The sequence below is a fragment of the Cricetulus griseus genome, chromosome 6 (assembly GCF_003668045.3).
Source record: "Cricetulus griseus strain 17A/GY chromosome 6, alternate assembly CriGri-PICRH-1.0, whole genome shotgun sequence".
In the NCBI taxonomy this organism is placed as follows: domain Eukaryota; kingdom Metazoa; phylum Chordata; class Mammalia; order Rodentia; family Cricetidae; genus Cricetulus; species Cricetulus griseus.
In genome coordinates this window covers 58,156,459-58,179,720 of record NC_048599.1, presented here as the reverse complement: position 1 = coordinate 58,179,720, position 23,262 = coordinate 58,156,459, and the positions used below count along the sequence as shown (strand labels likewise).

The following is a 23,262-nucleotide window of genomic DNA, read 5'->3' as shown; positions in this document are numbered from 1 at the left end:
TAAACCTCCCTCAAGCTGCCTTTGTGGCAACAGGGTAAGAAACTCAGGGCAGAGATCTACCCCACACCTCTACTCTCCGGGACCCATCTGCTCCAGACGCTGCTCGGGAGGGGCTCACCTGTTCCCAATCTTCTTCTTGCACACCATGCACACCTTCTCCTCGGTGATGATGCACTTCACCTGCTGGTGTAAAATCCGTTCTTCCTGAACCTGGAAGAGATGGGAGAAGTTCCATGTCAAGGTGTAGAAACGGAAGTAGAAGTTGGCATTGTTTGTGTCTTCTTCAGCTTCCATAGATTCTACTAAACGCCATTCTGACTTCCAGATCACCTGAGCTATGTGCTTCCTTGATGACAACAATTATGTGAAAAGTGTCTCAATTAAAACTCAAAGCCCACTGAGCATGGTGGTGCAGGCCTTTAATTCCAGAACTCAGGAGACAAAGACAAGTGGATCTCTGTGAATTCAAGGATAGCCTGGTCTACACAGTGAGTTTCAGGACAGCCACTCAGAGAAACCCTGTCTCAAAAAACCCAACCAACCAACCATCCAGCCAACCAAACAAACCCCAAAGACCCACAACAAGTGTGGAAGGCCCATACTCTCAGGAACTCGGCATGGAGAAGGTTCTTGAGCACTTGATTGAACCGTTTCTTCTGTGCATTTTCTTCCAAGACCTTTTCTAAAAAGATGCGTATGTCATTGATCTGAGTGTTTGCTGGTAGAAGGTTGATCGCCTGGGGCAGTGACAGGATGGAGATGGGTTAGGAAGATCAGGAGTGAGACCAAGAAAAGCTTGTGCCTATCCCCTTCCCCAGCCCTCTTCTCACTCCTGCTCTATCGGCAGGCCCCTGACCTTGGTGGTATCTAATTTGCTGTAGTGCAGCTCTAGGACCTGCAGGGCAGCCTGGAGGTTGGCCTGTGGCTCCAGTAGCTCCAGTTTGATTGGTCCCAGGCAGTGGATGCTGGGGGGTGACAGGTACATCCGAAGCAGGGACAGATATACCTGTTTCATAGATACAAACATGCATGTCAGGGTTAACAGCAACCTTCCTAGGACCCCCAGCCCTGAGCTTCCCTGATGATTAGAGAGGGCTGGTCAATAACAACCACTGGCATGGAGCACTCCAAATCCATCACCTTCCCCTTAATTTTTTGGCAAAGTCAAACAGCCAAATGAGGATGCCAATTATTGCTTTTTCTATGAATGCCTTGTATCTGTTTAACGTTATACCATTCACAGAAAGTTAACACTGCTAAATAACCTAAAGATTCTTCATTTTCTTATGCTTTGGAGGCTGAGAGCCTGGCCATGTTTCTGACTGGTTCTAGTGGCACTGGGTCACTCCATCCTAGCACTCTTAGCACTCTTTTTTTTTTTTTTAATTTTTATTTTTTATGAGCATTGGTATTTTGCCACGGAACTGGAACTACAGACAGTTGTGAACTGCCATGTGGGTGCTGGGAATCAAACCCAGGTCCTCTGGGAGAGCATTCAGTGTTCTTAACCTCTGAGTCATCTCTCCAGCCCGCATCCTAGCACTCTTAACAAAGACACTTCTATACTGCATCATTTGGCAGCATCTCTGGCCTATACCCCCAGATTCCCACCCAACTCCCAGTCACACCAATCACAAAGGTTTTGTGGTACTGACAAATTGATGTATAATCAGACCCTTTCCCCGAGATGGGCCAATCCACATTAATTTAATACATAAATCAGAACTCTTGAGAGGGACAGGGTGCTATTACTAATCAGGTGGGTGACAATCGATCTTCCCCAGTAAACATACACTAACAATCATTTAGTGCAAGGACATATATTGTGTCTCGGTGATTGATACAAGTGCCACTTGTGGTTACACTGGATGGGGTGGGGTCTGCTAAAGTGACAGGAAGTGCACATGCTCCCTTGGACACAGGTACTACTTACATCTTTGTTGCCTTCTTTGTTTTGGTCGTAGTGTTTGTGGCAGTACCTGCAAGGGAGGAAGTGGTGAGAGCAGGCAAGAGGGACTACACGGAAGGTGTCCATGTTGCTGCCAATAATAACGAAGAGGGCCAGCAGGGGAGGTGATGTGCCCTCTGCAGTTGGGGGTGGCCTTTCTGGCTGCTCACTCCTGTGAGGGCTTGCCTCCTGGGGAGGTAGGAGAGCAGGGCTGACTTACTCCTTAGCCATCTTTGTGTCCTTCAAGATGTGGACATAGATGAAGAGAGCTTGTTCGTGCTTCCCCATGCGCCCCAACAGGAGAGCTCTTTCTTCTAGGAGGCCTAGGAGGGGAAAGGACTCCAAGTAGCCACCACTGTCATTCCATATGCACAAGATTAGGGACTAAGCAACTCCAGGAAGGCATACGGGGCAATATAAACATAAGAAAGGACTGGAGTGGAGAACAGCAAGATGGCTCAGTAGGTAACAGCACCTGCTGCCAAGTCTGATGAGCTGAGTTCAATCCCTAGGCCTCATACAAGGTGTTCTTTGACCTCTAGATATGTACCCTGGCATACATACACAATTAGGCAAATGGAATAAAAATTATAAAGAATAATAAATGGAGGGATGTTTTTAAAAAAAAATGCCAAACCAATCCTCCAAAAACAAAAAGTCCAAACAAAAGAAAGGGTTGGGGTCCGGCTCAGAGGTAGAGAACACACTTAGCACACAAAAGGGGTCAATCCCAAGCACCAAAATACTAAAAACATAGTGAAATACAAATAGCAGAAAATACTATTATCTTTTTTAGAAAGGGAGAAAACCATTAAAAGAATTTTTAAAGGAGAAGGAAGCTAATTTAGGAGGCATTGTACCCACCCCTGCCCCCCATCTTTTTTTTTTTTTTTTTTTTTTTTGTAGATGGGGTCTCATGTAGCCTTGGCTGTCCTGGAATGCACTATGCAGACCAGGCTGGCCTCCAACTCACAGAAATCTGTCTGCCTCTGTCTCCCAAGTGCTGGGATTAGAGGTGTGTGCCACCATGCCTGGGCATATATCAACCTTTTCACAATCACTCAAAAGCTGAGTAAGGGCACTCATGAAACAGACAAGTTTACACAGACTGGGATCTCCAGTGAAGGGGAGGCAAAGACTTGGTGTTGGTGTTCACAGAGCTGATGCCAGACAGACTTATCTTTTTCTCCATGAGTCACACCAGGTTACAAGAAGTACTCAACAATGAGTTCCAACAAGAACTCCTTCTAAAGCAACAGATGACAATCTACAAATTAGCACATTGTTCACACCCAGAGTTTACTCTCAGCCTCAGCAAAAAAAGTGATGTGGAGGAACAGGAGCACTGGCCTGGACGCCTGGGCCCTCCTCACACAGCCATCTTGGAGGGCTGGAGAATAGAGATGAAGGCATTACACTAGACACTCACCATCAAAGGGAAAATCACAGATGAGCCGGCCTGGGTCATAGTAGCTGGAAATCTCCAAGAACATGAGCAGTTTCTGTCGGTATTCTCCCAGCTCGCCCATTTCCTCTCCAGCAGGGACAGGACTTTTGCCTTTAAGGGAAACCAAGCACCACATGAAACAGGCTCAGTGATGTGACCCTACAATCAAGGAAAGGCCTCCAGGGAGGCTCCCCAGTAGCTCTTGCGCTCCATGGTCACTCTGGCATACATACACAAATAGGCAAATGGAATAAAAATACCAGTGTGACATTAAGGAACGTTGTGAGCAGAGAAACATGATGTCCAACAGGTCTCTCAGCAACACAGCTGTCATCTTACACACAGATGGCAGGGCTCCTGAGTGTCTCTGACTCCCCTAAAGGTCCTCCCACCCACAGAGAACAGCAGGGCCTGTTTCCCCACACTACAAAGGCATGGGAGTCGGGGCCACCTGCTTTGGATGGGCACGGATACCTGTGGGTAGGGACAAAAGGTAGTCTTTCATCAGACTCTGTACTTTCTCACAGTACAGCTGGATCAGACAGTTGTGGAACCGTGAGCCCGTCTCCTCCCACACGTGGATGACGTGCTCCTGAGGCGGAAGGAAGGTCATTCTTGTTGGTACCCTCTGTGCTGTTAGCTCATCGCCCAGTCTCCCTCTCATTCTACTTGTTCCCTAAGCTGCAAAGACTACCAAGGGGCAGCTCTTCCAAAACCACAACAAACCCAGTGAGGTCAGGGAGGGTTTCTTCAATTTTCAATCTAAACTGAAACTCACTTTACAGAACAGGCTGGCCTTGAGCTCAGAGATCTGCCTGCCTCTGCCTCCCAAGTGCTAGGATTAGACACCATCATTCTTGGTTCCCTCTGTTCTCCATTAGATGAGAATCTTTCATTATGGGCAATATTCCTAGCTTGGTTCCCTGGGATTGCTTTCCTCAGAGGAAACTGAAATAACCTCATAGTTCCTCATAGTTCCATCAAGACCCAAGTGACCCACCCTACCCAGAATCTGAACTGCCTAAGTGATCCATATGTTCTTAGATACTGGGTTTAAAGTCTTTTGGGGAAAAGCAAACTGTACCTTACCAGGTAAGGAATGGCCAGACCCTTGAAATTCTCTATTAAGAAGTTGAGCACTCGATCTCGTGGCAGAGACTCTACCTCCGGCAGGTCTTCAGTGAATATCTGTCAGAACAAATCTGGATTCTACAAGCAGAACCTCTGGCTTGGGCAACAAACTCACATGCCTCCAAGTGTGGGGCTGCAGACTCTTGGAGGAGAAGGTACCAGTAGCTGGCTGATATATAGCAGTCTAGGTTGGCACCTACTGGTCTTAGCGAAAGGTTCATTTTACTTATATAGTCTTGTCTCACAAGTCCACTTCACCCTATGACTCCAAAGGAATGGGCAATTCAGCCTCCTCCTGAATCTGTGACTCGTTCACCAAATACAACCTGGATCAACTATGGCACCAGACAAGTCCAGGGCCTATGACCTACCTTCAGGCCATCTTCTGGGAAGTCTCTCAGCACCCAGACGGAGTAGGAAAAAATCAAATGTAGGTTTTCTGTGCCTTCAAATGAAAAGTAAGGTTTGTTAGCAGTAGACAAAAGTCAGGCCTGTCCAATAAGATTGGAAGGGCAGGTGTGCAGGTAAAGATTCCTTTTGTGGACAAGACAGATACAAGCACCAGCCATTCAGATCTGCTTGTTCCTCATGGTCTACCCACATACTAAATGGCTTCATGATTGAATTATTGATGCCAGGCAGAAGAACGGAACAGATGGAATACAAGGGAAGGGACTGAGCAGACTCAGGAATGGAGGAAGACCCGGGCCCATACAAATAGAAGCCACCTCCACAGCTCTTAAAAGTGGGGCTCAGGGCTGGATGTGGTACCACAAGTCTCTAATCCTAGCATTCAGGAGGCAGAGGCAGGTGAACCTCTGTAAGTTCAATATATGTAGACTAGCCTGGTCTACACAGAGAGGCTCCACCTCAAAAACCACCACCACAACAGGGCTCACCCAAGTGCTGCAGATACTGCACCGTCCTCTCGTGGCCTTTCAAAGGTGAGTTTGCTTTCTTGGACTGGTCCACTAGCACCTGCAGAGCTGGCCACAAAGCCCAAGAACAAACCCATGAGCCTCTCCCCCGTGTGAGGTCCATTGGATGCTGCCACTATAGCAAGAGCCCCCTGCCCCCAGACTAGGAAGACCCTGCCCTGCCGGTTACCTTTCTCATGGAGCCCCTTCTTCTCGTACAAGATAATGAGCTCACTGTACTTGTGAGCTTTCTTCAGCACATGCTCGCTTTCCTCAATGTGACAGTGGTTGTTCTCCAGGCGCAGCAAAGGAGCCACCAGGGCCACGTTTGTCTATGGGGGAGATGGGGTGCTGACACAGGATCACTCGGGGCAGGCCTGCTCCAGGCTCAAAGGCCCCACATAACAAGCGTAGGAAAGCAAATGGCCCGTTACAGAATGACAAGCAGCGGTGGCCTTTAGGGCATTTTTATACCCTTCAGCATATGTCTTAATGTTCTAGGGGGGGCAAAGTGGTTACTTTCCTTGAGGTATTACTGTCTCTGTTGAGACTGTGCAACTAACTTCAATTTTACTACAAAGGAACCTCCCAAATGAATATCTTGCCTTATCTCCTACAGAGATCCCTGAAACAACCCCAGAGTCTGAGGGTGAGGGGACCAGCATTCTGACACAACTCACATGGAGGTAGCACTTGAGCAGGGTGGTATCGATGATCTGCAGTAACTTCTTCTTGGACTTGATGGTGGGAGTGCCTTCCATGAGTGGGGAGGTGCTGGACTGGTGATCTGAGTCATTCAGCTTCTTAACCAACTGACTTCGTTTCTGTAAATGGCAAAAACATAGGGTTAAGGCCAGGACTAGATCTTTCTTCATCACCCAAGCTACTGAGTTAACTCTGAATGCCTCCAAATCAGCTCTTGTCCATCACCCAGGGTCTCACAGCAGCATTCAGGTTTTGCCAGAGGTCAAAAGACATTGCCACAGCCCCAGTGATAATGGTGATGTACTCCTGCCTTGTTTCTGCATATGCCAGGCAAGCACTCTACCTTAGAGCTACACTCCAAACCTCAATTGTTTCTAAGATTAGCTTTTGCCTGTTCTAAAACCTCATCCAGCTGGGTATGTGGCGGTATAGGCCTGTAATCACAGCTACTCAGAAAATTGAGAATTCAAGATCATGAATTCAAGCTTAACTTAGGCAATCTAGTGAGACCCCATTTCAACATAAATAAATGAATAAAAACAATCTTCAGATAATGCAGTCATCTAGCTTGTACTTCTTTGTATCTGCCAAAGCCCATGGTCTTGTTTGGCAAAACACTGGTGCTGCTTAATTCCAGGCATCTCCAAGGTCACTGGGGACCAGAGAAGAAAGTGTGCTCTGCTTTCTAAAGCTGAGATGGCAGAAGCCAAAGGACACAGGCTTCTGGAAATATTGTGTCCTTGGTCCAGGGCTCCAAAGAGACAAGCCTGTGTGCTGCTTGCAGGCTGCCAGTCATAGCTGGGTGCTCTGGAGCTCAAAGTCAAGGACACCAAGGCTGAGGTGTCAATCAGACAAGCTGACACCTGCTGACCCGGGAGCAACAGTGAAATGCAGCATTACAATTTCCACAGAGATACTTTTCAGAGCCCACAGGGATACCTGAAACATCATCTATAAAGCCTCTGACACAAATACCGACAAGGAATAAACAAGAATGATTTGTGACAAAATATGAGTTAAGAAGTTTGAAGAAGGGCTGAGGATACAATTCAATTGGTGTGTATTTGTCTACCATGCACAAATCCCCAGCATCACAGAAACTGGGTGTAATAGTGTACCCTTGGGAAACGAAAGCAGGAGGATTTGAAGTTAAGGTCATCTTTAGCTACATAGGGAGTTCAAGTTCAGCCTGGGCTTCATGAGATCCTATTTCAAAAAACTGAGCTTTAGGGAGAGCTAAGTTGTAGTGCTGATTTTAAACTTTCATTCACCTGTCCATAATAATAAAATGAAAAATTAAACCATAAACATATATTACAGAAGAATAATTATTGACAAGGAAGGACTTTCCCAATATACGGCTAAATTTTAAGCTGTAAACTATAAAACAGGATATACACTTTGATTTCATTTAATAAATTAATAAAAACAAAATGGGCTGAAGAAATGGCTCAGTGGTTAAGAACACAGGTTCTTCATCAAAGGACCTGGGTTCAATCCCAGCACACACATGGGAGCACTCAACTGTTTGTAACTCTGGTTCCAGGGCACCCAATGCCCTCTTCTGTCCTTTGCTGACACCAGGAATGCATCTGTTATACAGACACACATGGCAACAGAACAGCCATAATCATAAAACAAAAATAAATAATCCTAAACAGGGAGAAGCTAGTGCATGAGTACATATAAGAAACTAAACAAACAATGCTAAAGTGTTGGTTACTTCTTTCAGGGAGAGCTATGGGTGTTATGTTTCTGGCTTCTACTTTGTTTTAGAGACAGAGTTTCAGTGTATAGCTCTGGCTGTCCTGAAACTTGCTCTGTAGACCAGGCTGGCCTCAAACTCAGTGTGTAGATCTGCCTGCCTCTGCCTCCAAAGTGCTGGGATTAAAGGTGTGTGCCACTCTGTCCCAGTGGCTTATACTTTCTATGTTTCTCAAATTATAGGCATTTCCCCTCACCACACACAATTATATAAGGCATGAAAAATTCTTAGTAATTAAAATTTACCCCTTTTAGGTCGGATAATAACTTACTATGAATATGCCTCCTGATATGAGGATTTGATTTAACACATAACAGCCCCCACCCTTAACCAAGGAGCTAAGGATAGCTGTTGGCTTCTAGGGGATCGAGTGTCAATTAAAGACTTTAAGGGCATGACTCCAGTGGATGGTCCCACACCTAAGTATTATGTAGACAGCACAAATTGGAGATGATGGGTTTTTCTTTAAAGGGAGGACACAAAGTTGGGTTTGGGAGAAATTAAGGGTGAATATGATCAGAATACATTGTATGTAATTCTCAAAGAATTCGTAAAAGTACTTAAAAGGCAAAAATAAAAAGGCTCACTGATACTATTAGGTTGGGCGCCAACTGAAGGCAAGGGTGTAATGATTTCACTAGACCCAAGATAAATGATAAATGGGTGTTTATTGGGGAACACTTACACAGATAATTATAAAGAACTTCGGGAGTGTTTTTCTGCCCTTCCAATCAGATCCACTAACCCAAGAGAGAGAGAGAGAGAGAGAGAGAGAGAGAGAGAGAGAGAGAGAGAGAGAGAGAGAAGAGAGACAGAGAGAGACAGAGAGACCATGCCTCTCCGTCTGCCTGAAGCCATGCCCAAGGGGGTGTGGCCGCCGCTACAGGTTCACAGGCAAGAAGGTGCTACACTCACTGGAACTTTTAGGTTGGAGGCAGCAGCAGATGGCCCTCCCCAACTTCCAAAGCATTCACTTATGAGCCTCTTGCAGCCCTATCACTGCTATAGAGAAGCAGGGATGGGACTCTTGAGGCAGAGGCTCCCACACCTGTGTGTTAAGCCTACCTGTGTCAGGTAGTCAATGAGAGCTAAGTGAGCCTTCTCCAGTTCCGCACCAGAGAGTGTGGGCAGTGGGTTGGGGTACTGAAGCTGCTTCCTGTAGTCCGTGGGCAGCAGGTCAGGGTACAAGCCCATCACATGGGTGGGATCTGTAAGAAAGGCAAGTGCCCAAAATACAACATGATTGTACAATAGCAAAGTAAGCCCCAGACCCACGGTTTATTGCTTATTGTTTTGTTTTGTTTTGTTTTTGAGACAGGGTCTATATAACCCTGACTGGTCATGACTTTATTATATAAACTAGGCTGGCCTCAGATTTGTGGTAATCCTCCTGCCTCTGCCTCACAAGTGCTACATAGCATGCCTGGATTACCCCTCAACCAAGGGAATGAGACTAAGTTCAGAAAAACTTAACAGGCCACCTAGTTATGATCTGAACACTATACGTAAATTTCGTTAAAATGTCATAAAACGGCATGACTCGCAGACACAGAATTAGAATTACTTATCAACTCTCTAAAAGAAGCAGATTTTTCAAAACTTGCAAAGGAAAAAAAAACTGATATTTAAGTGAAAAAGACCAACATGTAGAATATTTAACTAGACAAAGATGTGTCACATTTGTTTATATTGCAGAATATTACTTTAACCATATAAGGGTGCATTACTGTTGTTTATGCTGCATTTGTTTAACAATATAAGGGTGTGTTTAATTACGTAAAGATGTGTTGCATCTGTTTCATCTGGCCTAACTAAGGCACCTGACTGGGTAAATAAAAGGCTGAACGGCCAATAGCTGGGCAGGAGAAAGGATAGGCGGGGCTGCCAGGCAAAGAAAATAAATATGAGGAGAAATCTAGGTTTGAGAGAATAGAAGACCAAGAGAAGGAGGAGAGAACAAGGGACATGCCCAGGGCGAGAAGCCAGGTGGACACTAACCAGCCAGACAGAGAAGCAGTGAAAGTAAGACACACAGAAGGAAGACAGGCAATAAGCCCCGAGGCAAAGGCAGATAAAGAGAAACAGGTCAATTTAAGTTAAAACAGCTGGCCAGAAACAAGCCTACTAGGCCAAACATTTAAAACTTAAGAAATCTCTGTGATTTGGGAGCTGGTTTGTGGCCCAAAACACACACACACACACACACACACACACACACACACACACACACACACACACACGCACACAGAGAGAGAGTAATTTTAAAAAAAACTGATTTATTTTTATTTTATGTGCATTGGTGTTTTGCCTGCATGTATGTCTCTGTGAAGGTGTAGAATCCCCGGAAGGTAGGGTTACAGGCAGTTGTATGCTGCCATGTGGGTGCTGGGAATTGAACCCAGGTCCTCTGGAAGAACAACTAATGCTCTTAACTGATGAACTATCACTCCAGCCCCCCACAGAGTAATTTATTAAAGTGATAAAAACTTAATGTAATGAAATATGTTAAAAATCACAATAAAAATCCAATGTCAAAAAGGTTTTTTTTACCCTTTAGAATTTAGTATATAGCCTCAGTGTGTCTGAAAGAGGCATATTGTTTATAGCTGCAATTTTGGAAATAATGCATAAGTCCTTCAACAGCAGAATAAAGTATTTTACTTTAGCTGGTGAAAATATTATGACATAGTACACACTGTAATTATGAAGCATACACAGGAAGTATATGGCAATTATGATCACAATTCTGTTAAAAATGTGTAAATGTCGAAAACATCTGTATGAAGGGACAAAATGAGTAACAAACTCAGATCAAGATTTCTTAAAAGCTCTTCTTCCCATTCTTAAAACTTTTGTACCAACAACTTATACTTTATTTTCCATTAGAAAAATATCAGAGTTGGGCAAAGAAAGGCCACCTCCCTTGCAATGGACATGAGTCTTTGGCAAGCCAACCGGAAGGCAAATCTTCCCCTGCGGCTTCGAACCTACTTAACCCATTTAACAGTATCTGACTCATCTAAGAAGACCCTGTTCCTCAGGATCAGGGATCTGTCTAAACACTGACCAAAAACTGGCAACGAAGAGCAGCTGGTAACACAGGAGCCCCACCAACACACACCCTTGGGGAGAAGGGCAGCTATGGAGAACGGGAAGTACACACACTGCCTTCACCCACCTCCTGTGCCTACTTCCACACCTACAAACAGTCTACTGGGCACCTTGTGATGAGGGGCCAGGAATGCAGCTTAAGGGTGGAACTCTAGCACATTCAAGTCCCAGGTTTCAATACAGGCACTGCAAAGTCAAAAGGCCTTGCAATGTCACCTAAGGCCTATCAAACTCCAAGCTCCTTTGTGGCCCTCAGTGGTCTTTGAAATCTAGCTCCAGGGTCTCTTTCTGGCATGGTCTACCACACACCACCAAATGGCACACTGGGCCCACAGGTCACTGAACACAGGATGGGAGTTCCATGACTCCATATTTCCCTTGACATTCCATTTTCCTCTTCATTCTTCAGGGCCCAGTCCACCTCTTCTTTCTTACTTTTGTTTGGTTGTGGAGCTTAGGTTCTCAAACTCCTTGTCAGGCTTGCCTGGAATTCATTATGTAGCCCAGGATGGCTTTGTACTGTTCTCCTGTCTGAACTTCCTGGGTGCTAAGGTGACACAGATGTCAATCACCACATCTGGCCTCACTTAATCTTTCTGCTCCCAGAGAACTTTATCATACCCTCCACCCCCAATGTTTAACTGAGTGGCTTCTCATAAAAGGACTATGTGTACCTGTGACATGCTGTATTACCCTAGAAGCTCAGGACTGAGGGCAGAGCTGGCACTGTCAACACTTAGGTTTGCTTAGAGAGGAGGAACTTCTGAGACCAGGGTTATGCCACACACTCAAAACCAAGAACACAGACACATGAGAGCATGGAAATGGTCTCCCTTATGCAGAGAAAGGACTCAGGTAGCTCTGCCCACTCTGCTGACTGGCCAGTTCCTGAATCCCCAGGCACTCTTCCTACCTTATGTACATGTGCTGGCTGCTCCCACAGCCTAGGATACTCTTCCACGCTCCTCAACCACCACACTCTAACAGAGAGGGAGGGCTTTGCAGCACTGGCCTATGCTGGCTCTCAACCATGACCTACTGTTTAGCCCCAAAACTTCTGTCCAGCCCTACATTCTGTGAACACTAGCTGACCATGTATCTTTGTTGGACTGGATGACTGTTTCCTCTCTCTAATAATGAGGACAAAGCATTCTGGAAAACTGGGAGCCTGCATTAACAGGTGAGAACATATTAAACACCACTGTGCCCCTCATGAGAGCTTGTTAGGCATGGAAGTCAACTGTGATGAGTTGCTTCTCACTTCTGTCTGTCTTCCCCACTCTCTCCTCTGCCAGCAGCTCCTATCCCAAAGCCACACCCACTTGTTACCTGTGCCAAGTTTAGCAAAGACCTGCATGGACTCATCAAAGCGCTTCTGGCAGAAGAGGTTGAAGGCATACAAGTTCTTAATGTGGTGGATTTGCTGCTGCTTCTCACTGTCTGAGTCATCTTTCATTTCCTAAGACAAGACAGAGTAAACAAAAGCTCATTTATTCTCCAAATATTTGCTCTGCTCATTCTAGGTGGTAAAACATTCTAGAAACCACAGGTGCTAACATAAACTGTACAGACTGCCTGACGAACTTCTTTTAATGAAAACTTTTACTTCTTAAAACAACTGCATTAAAAACTTGCTTACATAGTTTTCAAAAACTTTTATTTATTTACTTATTTTCTTTTTCAAGACAGGGTTTCTCTGAATTGCAGCCCTGGCTGTCCTGGCACTCACTCTGTAGATCAGGCTGGCCTCGAACTCCAGAGCTCTGCCCACCTCTGCCTCCTGAGTGCTGGGATTAAAGCCATGTGCCACCACTGCCTGGCTTAATTTTATGTATATAGGTGTTTTGCCTGCATATGTCTGTGTACCACATGTGTGCAGTGCCCATGGAAGCCAGCACAGAGCGTCAGAGTTATAGACGGTTGTGAGCTGTCATATGAGGGCAGGTAATCCAGTCTAGGTCCTCTGCAAGTGCAGCCAGTGCTCTTAACTGATGAGCCATCTCTCCAGCCCCTGGTTATATAATTAAAAATATATTTATTTTTATTTTATGACTGTTTGCCTACATGTATGTATGTGTACCATACATATGCCTGTTGCCTGGAAAGCCAAGGATAGGATGCATGACAATCTGCACAACATACTGTAAAATACCTATGCAATGAAAATCACTAGAGCTTCTGCAGAGTGCCTAAGTAGTGTCCCTGAAATCTGTGCAGGCCATGACAAAGGAGGAGGAAGAAACTGTCACAGCCTGGAGATCACTGAGAATATATGCTAATTAAACGAATATGAGTGCCACTTGATTCTGGTACCACATGAAAGGACATTAATAGAAAGCTGGCCAAATCTCATCAAGCTTAACATTTAAAAACAAAATCTGCCAGGTGGTGGCACATGCCTTTAATCCCAGAGGCAGACAGATCTCTGTGAGTTCAAGGCCAGCCTGGTCTACAGAGTGAGTTCCAGGACAGCCAGAGCTATAAAGAGAAATCCTACCTCAAAAAACCAACAAAACGACAGCAAAACAAAACAGGGCAAGAATGCTAACAGAGGGCTGGGCATGATGGAGCACTCATTTGATCCCAGCATTTGGGATACAGAGACAGGGGGATCTCTGTGAGTTCAGGTCAGCATGTTCTACACAGAGAGTTCCAGGATAATGAGGACTACATAAAATGACCCTCTCTCAAAAGAAAAGAAAAAAAAAAAAGTCAGTAGAAGCAATGGGAAGGATCCCCAGTGCAATGATGTGAGTTCAGAACAGAAGGGATTCCAATACAGACCTTGATGGGGACTGGAGAAGAAGTGCATTCTTGGCAAAAGGACATCCCATGAACAGCCCTAGAGTAACAGGGAGCCCAATATGCTCCAGGACTGAAGGACTGTGTGGCTTAAAGAGCTCAGAAATGTTCTGTTTATAGCCAAAGGTTAACAAATGAGTTATTATTAGTTCTATCTCTCCTTCTAACCTTTCCCTCTTATATCTCTTTTGATCAGACTTTACTAAATTTAATTTGTTTCTTTAAAATGTTTCTCAGGCCAGGCGGTGGTGGTACATTCCTTTAATCCCAACACTTGGAAGACAGAGGCAGGCGGATCTCTGCGAGTTCCAGGACAGCTAGAGCTGTTACACAAAGAAACCTTGTCTCAAAAAACTAAAACAAATAATAATAATAATAAAACAAAATAAAACACTTCTCAGAGGAATAGTGAGATGGCTCAGTAGGTAAGGATGCTTGCTGTACAAGTCTGGTGACCTGAGTTTAATTCCTGGGACCCATGTATATGTAGGTGCAAGGAGAAAACCCACTACACAAAGTTGTCATCTGATTTCCACATGTGTGCTGTAAGACACATACAACTCACACATATGTACACACACAAACAAAACTTTAAACTAAGTAAGTACATAAATAAAATGCTTCTCAGTTTCTTGCTTTCCCTTTCCTCTCCACTCCTCCCCTGCCTTCCCTTTTCTACCATCGCCCTAGCCTACTATTGTTCACACACGCTATACCTGCACTGTGTGTGGAAGTCTGTCTAAACCTGGCAACTGTACTCTTTCAAGCTTATTCCCAGATATTTATGACATAGCTTCTGCTCAAGTCAGTCTGAATTACGAATGTTTTATAGCTGTACCACACTTGCTTTCCTTTTTCCATTTGTGTGTGTGTGCACACGCGTGCTCCCACACATGTGACTGGGTGGCATGCATGTGTGTGTGCATGTGTGTGAAGTACTAGCCTGATGCAGGGAATCATCTTCAATCATTCTTACACCTTATTCAATCAGGCAGGGTCTCTCAATCAAACCCAGAGCTGGCTGATATGACTAGTCTTGCTAGCCAGCTTGCTCTGGGGGATGATCTGTCTCTACCTTCCAAGGCTGAAATTATAGGCAGGCTGTCATATTCACCTTGGGCACCAGGCCGTCTGAGGCACAGCACCTGAGGCCTCTAGCCTACACACACACATACAAATTGGTGCATTATGCTCACGCATGCACACATACACAAAAACAGCCACCATAAGTAATCAAAGGTGATTGTTTTTTTCCTTCAGACACAGTCTAGACCTGTAAGACCATCTTGAAATCAAGATTACTACTATCATCATCAAGTCCTTTGTCCAGTCTACTGCCCAGGTTAGGTCCAGACACTTATGGTCATTTCTGGAAATTAAATCCACTTTCTACAGATAATAAAAAATATCACATAAGTCATGTGCCAGTGTATGACTATAATCCCAGCACTTGAAGGGTGAGGTGGGCAGACTGCCACAAGACTGAGACCAGCATGGGCTACACGGTGTTGCAACAAAAATTAAAAAGAGAAAAAAAAAATCACTAGCAATGGGAGAGAAAAATAGAACAAGACACACTGCTGCTTTGCTGGGAATATCAGTTCACATGAATACAAAGGAGAGGGGATACAATTAGTGTGCTTTGCGGCTCCCAATAGATTCCAGTGTCGGGAATGTGTTTTCTATGGTGGCAATACCAAGAAATGAGGGTGGACCTTCAGGAGGTGGGGCTTAGTGTTCAGGTCACTAGGGACAAAAGACATTCTTGAGAGAAGGCGGTTATGAAAGGAAACCTGATCCCTCTTGTATGCTCATGGTGTAACTGATTGTATGTCCTTGTATTTCTGTTTCAGGTAGTAGCAAAGCCAAGGAGTGGCCCTAGTCATAGAGCCTGCACTATGCCATTTGGACTTTGGATCTGTGAAAATGTGAGGTAAATAAACCTCTTTTCCTAAGTTGTCTGTTGCTACAGTGACAGAAAGCTGACTGGCCCAGCAGCCATAGTAAACAGAAGGCTGCAGCTTGGTTCAGATGTCATGGCTGAAAGAAAGGAGGGGCCCTCTAGTGGTTACATCTCCTAGACAGTATTATGACATTTATGACCATGTTAATGTGTGCATTGTCTTTAATTGTTCCAAACCATATGATACTTACTAAATTATTTTATTCTTCCATTACTTTCTAGAAGACACCATTATAATTGATATTCACTCGAACAGATCAACAAGGTAAAATCATTAGTTACATAGATACCTGAAGGTGGGCTCAAACCGTCTATCAAAGCCCCCAGGCTTCCAGCTTATTCTTTATTTATATAAATATAAATCTAAATACAAATATCTATACCATGTTAGCTGCTTAGAGAATGATGAGGAAATCAGTCTGCCTCCCAAATCTAAGGAACAAGACTTACTGCGAGCTGCAGAGCCAGTTCAAACTGCTTGTCCTGGAGAAGCTGTTGGATTTGGGTCGCCATGGGGACAGGAATGAGTCTCCAAACAAAATGATTGCTGGCCACATAGATAATGTTTGATCTGGAGACAGAAGAATATTGGTAAGAGGGCGTGGGATTTATACTGGTGCAGGGACTTGGGAGCAATGCAGTCACAGCAAAGGGAGAAACTCCTCACCCCCCTGAGGTAATAAAGCGAGGCCTTTGCAACTCAATGCTCTGAACCAGAAGCCTTGGTTCGAGGGTTCGGATCTCCACGTATCGGGGCAACACTGCAATGATGTATGGAGGCTGGTGCTCTGCAAGAAAGGACATGTTCAGCTTGCATTGTGGTCAAAGGCTTTGGGTTAGGATGGGCTTGGACTCAGTTGCTCACTCGAAGGTGATGTAACTAGATCTCAAAAAAACAAAAAACCCTCAAGTCAAGCAACAAGACAGGAGGACCCTTCACTGCAATCCACAGGAAAGGGGACCGCTGCTTGCTTGAGTGATATCAAGAGACATCGCTTGCATGGCAGAGCTACACTGAGCTGTGCTAACACAGCTGGACCAGCTCCACTGTATAAAAGCTTCCTGTGCCCCCTTCCCATCTGTCACAAAGCCAGGTCAGATAAACATAGGGTGCAGCTGTCCTGCCAATGTAGGAGCAAGAGAACTGGGCTGCAGAACTGCCTTGCACTCTCCTAGAGAGAACAGGAGGAAGGAAGTTTCTCTTTTCCCTTCCTTACACTTGCTAAATTTCTGCTTGAGATTTTCAGAAAAGGATACAAATTCCACTTAATGCCTGCTAAAACCAGAACATTCCTGTCTTTTCTAACACTCATACCCTGGACACTTAATCCCCAGTGGATTGGTGTTGGGAAGCAAGGCCTAGTGGAAGGTGGGAGAGACTATAGGTATGCACTACCACACCTGGCTTCTTCCTCGACTTTGTTAAAAGAATGTTTATCGTATCCACTCTTTCCTTTTTGTACCTTGTGACAGGAATGGGACAATCCGGCTTAGTGTGCTGGGTGAAGCAGAAGCATCTATAATGTGCTAAGGGAGATTTAACATGAATGCAGGCAACAGAAAATGTATCTTTGAAGATACATAAAAGCTTAGAACCTCTAAGGCTGAATAAAGACAAGCTTTATTTATACTGAATTCTGAAATAAATTTACTGCTGGTACACAACATTAAACCTAACTGCAAAACTTTAAGGCACAGGTACTGCAGGTGTGACTCAGTCAATGGTATTGTTGATACAAACAGTTCTCACCTCAAAGGGAGGAAGGAAGAGTTTATTCTGGACCTAAATATGACTATGGCCTAGGAACAGATTCAGGTGTCCCTAAATACTGCATTCCACTGTGAATGTGGCTACATAAGATGTTATTAGTTATAGAACAGAAGAATTAATAAATAAAGATCTTTGACTTGGGGCCAGAGGAAGGCAGGTTACAGCAAATCTGGGAAACTGTGTTATAGGCTTTAGATGCTATCTGATGACATTCTTAGCTCTGAGACTGGTGAAAGCTAGTGGTTTTCTAAGAATATACTATAAAAATTGTTGGTTCTAAACGTTTATTTTTATTATTTATTTATGTGTATATGTGTGTGGGTATGCTAACAGAAACAAAAGAAGGGTGCTGGACCCTTGGAGCTGGAGCTACAGACATTTAGTTGTAAGCTACTGGACATGAGAACTGGGAACCAAACTCTGGTCCACTGGGAGAGCAGCAAGCGCTCTTAGCCGCTGCACCATCGCTCCAGTCTCAGAACACAATGCTTTCTCAAGAAGTTCTACCTAGGACTCTACCAGCCTCTCTGGCCCTCCCATGGGCCTCTGACAGCTAGCCTTACATAATTCCTCCATAATTCAGACTGCCTGCTGAGCTAGTCAAGCTCTGCACAAGCTCTCACTCACAGGCAGCTTGCCTTCTGTGTCTTCAGTCATTTTTCACCCTGTTCTATCTGCCCAGAGTGAGGGGGAATGGTTCTTCAAATCATATCCCAGACTCCCTGCCTGGCTTCATCCAATCTTACTTATGCAGGGCATCATCTTCACGTCTAATTCAACAATCAAACTTCCCTCTCTGTGAACTTCTGAATTCTAACACATCCATAGTGTCTTGTCTCTTCATCTGAAATGCAACCCTTTTCTCATGAGCCAGAGTCTCTCGGTACAAAGTATTAACCATGCTTGTGTTTCTGACCGCAAAGAATGTGCAGCAAGTATGCCACGTGCTGCCGGAAAATACCATTGCAAAGGAAAGGGAGCCTAAGGTAGGCTTAGAAAACTCCACTCAAGGACAGCCTACCCCTCTAAATTATACATACCAGAGGGTAAGTAAGGAATTTCCAAATTAGATTGTTTGGCAAAGGAGCTAATGAAAACCATTAACAGGAGGGTAAAAGAAAAGGGACAAAGATGTGGAAATGATGGTGGACAACCACTTCCTGAAATAAGTATCTCTTTGTATATTCTTTCCCCTCTGAAGCAAAACCCGGCTTCCAGAAATACCTTTTCCCCTCTTTAATGTCCCTAAAACTATTTACTTAAAATAAAGGGAACTGGGGTGAGCAGCGAAAGGTGGGCAGTCTGCTAGAGCCGTGATAGAACTGATTCTACAGGATGACACAGCCTCCATCCAAAGGACAAAGCAGCAGCTACTGCTGGCCTCACCCATGGCCACTGGGATGTCTGTCCAGTTCAGGGCACATTTCTGTGTACAGATGCCTTCCTCATTGAGTACCACAGTGAGATCATCCTGACCCACGGCCACTTTTCCATCTGCCAGAGGCGCGACCAAGGGCTCCAGCTGCTTTCCTGTTGGGAAGAGCTCTTTGATGGACCCCTTTCCATCCACCTGCAGGAAGACATGAGGGAGTCACCCACCACTTCCCAGACAGGGGCATAAATGTAGCCCGGAAAAATCTACACAAAATCCAAACTGGATTGGATGCTCCTTGTTTGACTTGAACAACTATGGCTTTCATTATGACTGTCTTTACCACAATGTAAGACCAGTTTTCAAAAGCAGAGAAAATCATCTGCCTGGCACCAGCCATGTTACAATGCAGAGCAACCAGGGCTTTTACCCATGCTAGGTGCTACAATACAGAACATCACTGATGGTGGGAATGCAAAATGCTACACACAATTTATATGCTAGCTTTTTATAGAGCTAAGCACAAGCCTATCATAGGAACCAGTAATACCACTTCTAGGTATTGCCCATGGGAAATAAAAATTTACATTTATACAAATCCTCACATACAAATGTTTATAGCAGCTTTATTCAAGTTGATAAAATGGGGAACAAGTGTATCCTTCAGCTGATGGGCGAATAAACAAACCCCAGTCCATTTGTGGTACAGAATACTACTCAGCTGTAAAAAACAGCAAGCACAGATAAACAAACACATGAATCTCAAATGAACTATGCTAAGTAGAAGATCTCAATTCTGTTTATATGACATTCTACAAAAGACAAAACTTAAGAGACAACCTAGCCTTAATAGTGGAGGTCTGGGAGTTGGAAGGAATGTGACAGGTGACAGCTTTGAATGTTACTGTGGCATTAGTTACATAACCCTAGATATTTGTTAAAACCAAGAATTATACAAAAAAAGAACAAATTTAATGCATGTCAAGACATGAGCAAGTTTTTAATAGCCAGGGGTCCTAAAGCAAGATTAGCCACCCTCAGAAAATGAAACCTTAAGAAGGCGAAGGGTCTAAGAATGCAACTCAGTGGTGATGGTGGGTGTGATGAAGCACCCACGGCAGTCACAAGGCGAGACACCTGCTCCAGCTTTAGGCCTGCCACACTGCAGACCCCTCTCAGCATGTACATGCCTGGTTAGCATCTCCACAGCTGAGAACAGCGACTCCTTCAGAACTTTGCACCCCGAGTGCTGGCAACAGTAAAACATCCCCAAACTAAACATGTGGAGCAAAAATAGCCAAGAGATAAACAATAAAGAGCTAACACTGTGGGGAGCAAGGAGGAAGGCTTCTAGAATTGCCAAGTCTGGATTATTAGACCAGGGTGAAGCCAAGAGGTTTAGATCACTCTATGAAGTGAGGAGTGCCCCATCTTTTCTATCTACAGTATGCACATGAGAGGGAAAAAGACAATGCTGTGGCTATTCCCCACTCTGTGGTAGAAAAAACAAATTGTAAAAACAGTTTGCATAGCAAGATTTTTTTTTTTTAATGTTATGGGCATTTTGCTTTTGTATTATGTCTTTGTACCACATGCGTGCCTGGTGCCCATGGAGGACAGAAGAGGGGGTCAGATCCCCTGGAGCTGGAATTACAGCTGGCTATTAGTAGCCATGTGGGTGTTGAGAACTGAACCTGGGTCCCCCAGAGAAGAAGCCAGTGCTCTTAACCGCTGAGCCATCTCTAGCCTCCAGTAAGGTATATTTTAAAAACAAGGTTAGAGATCCATATAGCAGAAGTATTTTCTCTTTTCTTTTCTTTCCTTTTCTTTTTTTTAGGTGCTGTGAAATCAAACAGAATGTCCCACTGCTCACTTGCACTGACTGTTTCTGATTTGGGGAGACAGGGAGTCTGGATGAACAGCACCCCTATTTCCTCATTAGCATTTTCATAATACACCTACATGATTTCTCAAATTAACGGAAAACTGAAAACAAATACAGTAAGAGATTTTGAACTCTAAAGTTAGAAATGCTTAAGTCAACTCTAAAATTCATATGTAATTCTGAGGAGTGACACCTGGGAAACAGTGTGATGATCAGAAGAACAGACAAACAGAACCCTGACCCTGTCCCAGTCATCAAACACTGTGATGCAGAGAACTGAGAGTTGACTCTGCTTGCCTGAAGCCACACAGACACATGCTTTGGGAAAATACTAAGAGCACAAACACACAAAAACTATGCATACTCAGATAGGAACACTGTTACACTTAAAGCTCTACTCCTGATTTGTAGTCAGAAGCGATGACCATCTGTCAAGGTAAACTCATGATTACCTCCCCAAGGCAAACTGATGACAGTGGCAAAAACAGAAGGTTTTACCCTAATCAGGTAGTAGTCCCTCTTGAAGCCAACACAGATAGAATTTTCACACCATGCCATGGACTTGGGCACATCGGGTACACTAAAGTCCCCCTGAAAAAAGAGAATATGAGTTCAACTGAAAAGATGTTAAAGGGGGATCCAGGCCTTTCTGTTATACTACTTCTGTGCTGCAAAATACCCTACACTGCTACCTGAGCACAATTCTTAGCAAACTATATAAATAAAATATAAACCAGGTCTGGGCTTAATCCCAGCACTGGGGAGGCAGAAGCAAGAATATCTCTGAGTTCAAGGCCAGCCTGGTCCTACAGAGCAAGTACCAGGACAGCGAGGGCTACAACGAGAGACCCTATCTCAAAAAATAACAAAAGAAAACCCAACCAACCAACCAACAATATGAATCACCCTAATAAAAATATCAATTACCCAGGAACTGGAAAAATGCATCTGGAAAAGGTGAGAGCCATTATAAGATAAAGCAATCTCCAGTAATGCTGTGGGCATGAGCACAGCAGTGGGCATGAGCAAGCCCCAGGTACTGTATCAGTCTATCTGCCTGGGAGAACCTCACTAGACATAGCAGGAGGCTGTGGGCTAACTACCGCACCAGCTTCCACCCCACCCACCTGGCAGGTATGTGGACTTTACCTGCAGTTCATGGAATTCCCTGTCCTTCCAGAAGTACAGCTGCAGCTTCTTTCTCACGGCCACACACATCCGCAACACCTCCTCACCGGTCTCAGTGTGCTAGGGAGAAACGTGGAAGCCAATGCCGATGCAACGATGCCATGGCACAGTGGCAAGCAGACTGGCAACCTCGACTTGACAAATCTGCAAATCCTAAAGCCCCACTGCCAGTGCTGGGTAGAGCAATGCTACTCTGCCAGGTACTCAGACACACCTGGAAGAGGAGCACTTCTTCCAGACGGACATTCCCATTCAGAAAAAAATCCCAGAGTATGTCTTCCATTTTATAACTGTGCCATTCCCCTCCCCTCCCTGCCTCCCTTTTCCTTAAATGTTTCTTGCCCATGGCCGTTATGAACTGGGTCAGGGGTCAGCATGGGTCAATGACAGCAAACCCACATGTAATACTTAGAAAGACCTGGGAAAAGAAAATCTCCAAGCACAGATCAATTAAGAGTGGAAGTGAGGGGGCTGGAGGGGTGGCTTAGTGGTTAAGAGCACTGACTGCTCTTCCAGAGGTCCTGAGTTCAATTCCCAGCAACCTCATGGTGGCTCACAACCATTTACAATGAGATCTGGTGCCCTCTTCTGGCCTGCAGGTGTACATGCAGGCAGAATACTGTATATGACTAGATAAACAAATCTTTTAAAAAAAAGAGTGGAATTGAGCCACCAAAAGCTAACAGTGATCGCAGCTGAGAAGAGGCCCAGGAAGTCTGAAGAACAGAAGGATGACGAACTGCCAAAAACAAAGATGTCTTTTTTGAACAATATAATCTCCCTAATGACAAAAACCACGGTAATTTGTTTAGAAAATGTCATTTCACTACCATGAACAGGTTCATGATAGTGTTAGGGTCTTGCTTTCCCCTAATGGTTTGCCTGACAACTAACTGCCTTTACCTCTGGCTAGATGCCTCCTGACACGCAGACACTTGACATTTTAATTAGCACAAAGGAAATGAAACTCTTGTGTCCTTGTATATATGTGGTACATATGATCCAAAGCAAATATTCTTGCCTGAAGGCTGCTGGGTTTGGATGTCAGTCCTTCTTCCCTTGGAGTGGCAGGAACTTAGGCCATGCTGCATTTGCAAAGTCAAAGTTCACCTCACACACACTCACCTGGAGGTCACAGGTGAACAATGATGCTCCCTTGGCCTTTGAAACTGTAGTGATTTGTTGAAATGTCAGCAAGTCATGAACATAAATGTTGTTTTCTGTTTGGGGGAAAGAACAATGCCACTAAGTCAATTG

General features: G+C 44.6%; 1 protein-coding gene across 6 annotated transcripts in view; it reads right to left on the bottom strand.

Moving 5' to 3' along the window:
* Vps39 (VPS39 subunit of HOPS complex) overlaps positions 1 to 23,262 on the bottom strand; it is a 39,162-nt gene that overhangs the window by 2,953 nt on the left and 12,947 nt on the right. For all 6 annotated transcript variants that reach the window (XM_027422123.2, XM_027422125.2, XM_027422126.2 and 3 more), the window contains 20 exons: positions 23,131 to 23,225; positions 21,967 to 22,065; positions 21,316 to 21,408; positions 18,947 to 19,130; positions 16,457 to 16,577; positions 16,240 to 16,360; positions 12,354 to 12,483; positions 8,979 to 9,121; positions 6,124 to 6,267; positions 5,634 to 5,775; positions 5,426 to 5,512; positions 4,898 to 4,971; positions 4,485 to 4,583; positions 3,870 to 3,987; positions 3,378 to 3,506; positions 2,169 to 2,271; positions 1,934 to 1,979; positions 857 to 1,006; positions 603 to 737; positions 119 to 210 (listed from right to left, as the gene is read on the bottom strand). In XM_027422123.2, coding sequence (XP_027277924.1) covers positions 119 to 210; positions 603 to 737; positions 857 to 1,006; positions 1,934 to 1,979; positions 2,169 to 2,271; positions 3,378 to 3,506; positions 3,870 to 3,987; positions 4,485 to 4,583; positions 4,898 to 4,971; positions 5,426 to 5,512; positions 5,634 to 5,775; positions 6,124 to 6,267; positions 8,979 to 9,121; positions 12,354 to 12,483; positions 16,240 to 16,360; positions 16,457 to 16,577; positions 18,947 to 19,130; positions 21,316 to 21,408; positions 21,967 to 22,065; positions 23,131 to 23,225 — 2,305 coding nt within the window. The remainder of the gene's footprint in view (positions 1 to 118; positions 211 to 602; positions 738 to 856; positions 1,007 to 1,933; positions 1,980 to 2,168; positions 2,272 to 3,377; positions 3,507 to 3,869; positions 3,988 to 4,484; positions 4,584 to 4,897; positions 4,972 to 5,425; positions 5,513 to 5,633; positions 5,776 to 6,123; positions 6,268 to 8,978; positions 9,122 to 12,353; positions 12,484 to 16,239; positions 16,361 to 16,456; positions 16,578 to 18,946; positions 19,131 to 21,315; positions 21,409 to 21,966; positions 22,066 to 23,130; positions 23,226 to 23,262) is intronic.